Genomic DNA, 4789 nt, shown 5'->3' with positions numbered 1-4789 from the left:
TGTTATCCCTGCTGGCATGGCCTATATCATCATCGCTCGGTGTTGTCTTAGTCATTAATTTGTGGTTTGTGGCCCGCCTCCTTCCACCTGGAACGTCAGCCCCATGAGTGAGGGTTCATGGCCTGTCTTTATGGTCCCCGTTCTTCCAGCACCTAAAGGTCTATGAGTGAACAGCACATATTAGGTGCTCGATAAATACCTGTGAAATGAGCTTAGGGAGTGAAACTAAATCGGTCTGACTCCAAAATTTGGGCCAGATGCTGATTTTCCCCTTGATTTCTCAAGATGGCAAATATGACCCCTGAACAGAGATTTTTTTCCCCTTTGATGTAACGGTAGGTGCACAAGCTCCAGGGGAAGCTCGTCAAGGGTTAATAAGTGTCCAGCATCTCAGCAACTTGGGTAGGGGCCACAGGGCAGAGGTGGACCCCAGGGAGCATTCCCAGTTGGTCAGGCTTTACAGAAAAGCTCCTTTTCTGATGAATTCACGGCAGTTCTTCCTTCCCACCCCCACGAGTGAAATCAATAATGATTTGACTCTGCTCCACTATTCCCACTGATTATAATCATATTTTAAAACCCTGATCATTTTTTTAAACTCCATTTAATGTCAATTTGCATTCATCAAGGATTTTTTTTTTTTTTCTTTAAAGGGGTAGCTCTCTTCAAAGGCTCAGTTTGAATTTTGAAGGTAACAGGCTCTATGTCTGAAGGGAATCTGAAAAAGAAGATTAAAGGTGAACACAGTTTTCCACCCTGTTTTCCCCGTGAAGGGAAGCAGAGCCTCAAAACAGAGCCAGCTCACGTTTCCGGGCCCCATACGGCTTCCATCCTCTCCGTTCCACTGAAATTAATTTTCTTTTAGGGGATATATAGGTATAACCACGAGTTCTCCCTGGCTGATCAGTCGGGGGTACTGGGAAGAAACTAGCATATGTATGAATAATGGGACACCCTCAGGCAGCTATGACAGTCTCACACCTTGTTCTGTGTAGATAATAGCAAGGTGTTTTTACTACTGTTATTACCATAGCTCACCATATAATTTGAGATTCCTTCAGTGGGCGATGGAGGAAAAGCAGCAAGGACTGCACAGAAGTGACAAGATGAAACCAGCCACCATCAGGTGCAGGACCTGGAATGGTGGGGACAAAGGAGGCAACCTGGTTCCTTGTTTGACAATTGTGGGGGGTGGGGGTGGGGGGAGCATGCCAAAGGGGTTAAAAGCAGAAGCACGTAAAAGAACCTAAGGAAGAAATGCACATCCCTGAGCTTGTCGACGTGAACGAGGGTGTTTAGTAACAAGATTCTTGAAGTGGTATCACTTGCTTTCTGCAGATAAACAAAAACATGTTTTTCTCTAAGTAGAATTTCAAAGTTCTGTCTGTAATTTTTTTTTAACTTGTGATGGGGAGTAGGGAAAGGAATAAGATGTTACTACTGCCCAGAGAGACTCATGATCAAGGCACAGAGGGGAAATCTTAGCACGTACATAGTACCTGGAAAATGGCATTACTGGCATGAATATTAACTGAATTTAAAGTTTGGACTTTCACCCCGTCTATATCTCTAGCCCTAGTGGCAGAGCACGGGAGCTGCCTCCCTATTCTCTAATCCTTTTTCTTAGTAATGAGAACCCACTTTCCGGATGGGGTGTGCTGCCACTCTGCTAAAAACTACATTTCCCAGTTTTTCTTGCAGCCAAGTATGACCTGGTAACTAGGTTCTGGCCAACGAGATGTGAGAGGATGTGATATACACAGTTTCCAAGGCATGCCCTTAAAGGGAGGGCTGGTCCCCTCTCATTCCTCTTTCCTCCTTTCTATTAGATGGAGTGCAGATGTGATGGCAGGAGCTGAAGCAGCCACCCTAGACCACAAAGCAGGAAACCTATGGTGAGGAGAACAGAGCAACAAGACAGGAGGAAACTGGGTTTCTGCCACACCATCGAACCACCATCCTAGATCGTTCTACTTACACCCAATTGTTATTTGTGAGAGAAATAAAATTTTACAAGTATCTTTTAAAATTCACTGTTATTTTCAGTCTTCACTAGACAAGCCAAAGCTTTATCATACTAAATACCACAGTGATGAGAAATATTTTACAGTAAGAGTCTAATAAACTTTAGACTATTACCTAAACTTTGCTTATCCCCATACAACCTTGATGAATTTGGCTTGTCTGCTGAAGCCTTCACCATTTTGTCATATTTACAAATTATCTGGACCAGGGATCAGCAAACTATAGCCTGAAGACCAAACCTGGCCCTCCACCTATTTTTATAAATAAAGTTTTATTGGAACATAGCCATGCCCATTCATTTACATATTGTCAGTGGCCATTTTCTCCCTACAACGTCAGAGTTGAGTCTTCGCAATAGAGACTGTATGGTTGGCAAAGTAAAAAATTTACTATCTGGCCTTTTACAGAGAGAGACTATTAATTACATAAAAATGTTTAACTCCCTTTTTTCACTTAAATAAGATTACTTTTTAAAATTAATTAATTAATTAATTTTTAGCTGCATTGGGCCTTCCTCGCTGCGTGCGGGCTTTTTCTTTCGATTCCACATATAAGTGATATCATATGGTATTTGTCTTTCTCAGTCTGACTTACTTCACTTAATATGATAATCTTTAGGTCCATCCATGTTGCTGCAAATGGCACTATTTTTTCTTTTTTATGGCTGAGTAATATTCCATTGTATATATATGTACCACATCTTCTTTATCCATTCATCTGCTGATGGACACTTAGGTTGCTTCCATGTCTCGGCTATTGTGAATAGTGCTGCTATGAACACTGAAGTGCAGGTATCTTTTCAAATTAGAGTTTTCTTGGGATATATGCCCAGGAGTGGGATTTCAGGATCACATGGCAACTCCAGACAGCTTTTTAAAGGCACACCCCTTTGGATCTTAGGCCTTTTCCCTGCCTGAAATGCAATCATGATGCCTGGAGGGGCTGCGGTGATGATCCTGTGCACAGGATAAAGGCACAGGGTGGGAAGGGCAGGGCAGGAAAATGGAGGGACCCTTCACTGCTGGGCTCCCTGCCCAGCTGCACTAGCCCAGAGCACGTATCCCTAGCCTACCCATTACGTGAAAAGATGAACCACCTTTTTTTAAGGGCTGGTAAATGTGTTCTAAATTGCAACCACATGCACTAAATAGAAAGCAGGGTTGACTGATTACAAGAACAAAAAAACAAACAAAAACAGCTTCCATTCTTCACCACTCCCTGTATCCACACCCTTTGCATTGTGATTTTTAAAGTCCCCCATCAGGAGGTGGAGTCAATTTCCCCCCCTTGAATCTGGGCTGGTCTGTGACTCTCCTTGGCCAGTAGAATGCATCAGGGTGATGTCATGCCAATTCCATACCTAGGTCTCAAGAGGTCTGTGAGAATCTGCCCTCTCTCTGAAACCCTGGGAGGTTGGAAGACATATGCTTCATGCAACCCCACTCTCCCTGCTGCTGACAGTCAACCAAGGTCCAGGATGTGAGTGGAAGACCATCCTAGACCAGCCAGTCTCAGCCGTTTCCCCTCTGACCCCACAGATGCGTGACCAAACCCAGCAAGACCGCCAAACCTGAATGCCCTGCTAACCCAAAGACTCACGGGCAAGAATAAAGATTCACGAACCACTGAGTTTGGGGGTGTTTTGTTACATGGCAGTAGCTAACTTATATCACAGGTCAACCTATGTTTGACATAAGTTAGCTACTGCAATACAGTAAATATATGTATCATTACCTTTGATACAAGATACATGTATATATTTATCATGACTAATATGTTTATTTTGGGATGATTAAAATTCTTTCAGAATATTTGTTTGTAAACCATAGACATAAATGTACCTCATTTGGGGCTTCCACTGATAATTAGTGAGATTTGGAATGAGAAGCATAGCATTTCATGACCTGGGTCTGGAGGCAGATTGCCTAGATTTTCAGTGCTTGCTTCTCATGTAACCTCCTCATTTCCCGGCTTTAAAATGAGTATAGGGGAATTCCCTGACAGTCCAGTGGTTAAGACTCCACGCTTCCACTGCAGGGGGGGCACGGGTTTGATCCCTGGCCAGGGAACTAAGATCCTGCATGCCGCACGGCACGGCCAAAAAAAAAAAAAAACGAAAGAGTATAATTTTAGCACTTGTATTTCCATCAAGAAGTTCACAGGGGATGATGAAAGGGCTCAGAAGAGTGACTCGCCCATGCTGTCCACCCCGTCGATATTTGCTAAGATTATTCCTCTTGTGAATCTTATTAGATAATATAAGACATTGCAAACAAATTATAATATGGCTGAGCAATGAACAGAACTGAAGTTTGAGAATAAAGATGTTTATAATAAAGGAATTTGAAATGAATGACGTTTTAAAATAATTCATGGGCTTCAAAAACAAACTTACCAAAGGGGAAACGTTGGGTGTGTGGGGGCTAAGTCAGGAGTTTGGGATTAACGTACACACAGTACTGTACGTAAACTAGGTAACCAACAAGGACCTACTGTAGAGCATGGGGGACTCTCCTCAGTACTCTGTAACAACTGACATGGGAAAGAATCCGAAAAAGAATGGATATACGCATGCGTATAACTGAATCACTTAGCTGTACGCCTGAAATTAACATGACATTGTAAATCAACTATAATATAAAATACAATTTAAATTTAAAAAATAAATGCATAATGCTAAAGCAGAAAACAATAAAATAAAATAATGCGGGCTTCCCTGGTGGCGCAGTGCTTGAGAGTCCGCCTGCCGATGCAGGAGACGCGG

At 42.6% G+C, this 4789-nt stretch overlaps 1 protein-coding gene across 1 annotated transcript in view; it reads right to left on the bottom strand.

Moving 5' to 3' along the window:
• Positions 1-4789, bottom strand: part of ZNF831 (zinc finger protein 831) — an 81307-nt gene that overhangs the window by 22935 nt on the left and 53583 nt on the right. The window contains exon 4 of the mRNA XM_007449470.1: positions 1121-1135. Coding sequence (XP_007449532.1) covers positions 1121-1135 — 15 coding nt within the window. The remainder of the gene's footprint in view (positions 1-1120; positions 1136-4789) is intronic.

Source organism: Lipotes vexillifer, unplaced genomic scaffold (genome assembly GCF_000442215.2).
Source record: "Lipotes vexillifer unplaced genomic scaffold, Lipotes_vexillifer_v1.1 scaffold524, whole genome shotgun sequence".
Lineage (NCBI taxonomy): Eukaryota > Metazoa > Chordata > Mammalia > Artiodactyla > Lipotidae > Lipotes > Lipotes vexillifer.
The sequence above is the reverse complement of the archived record's forward strand: the minus strand, read 5'-3'. Positions and strand labels throughout refer to the sequence as shown.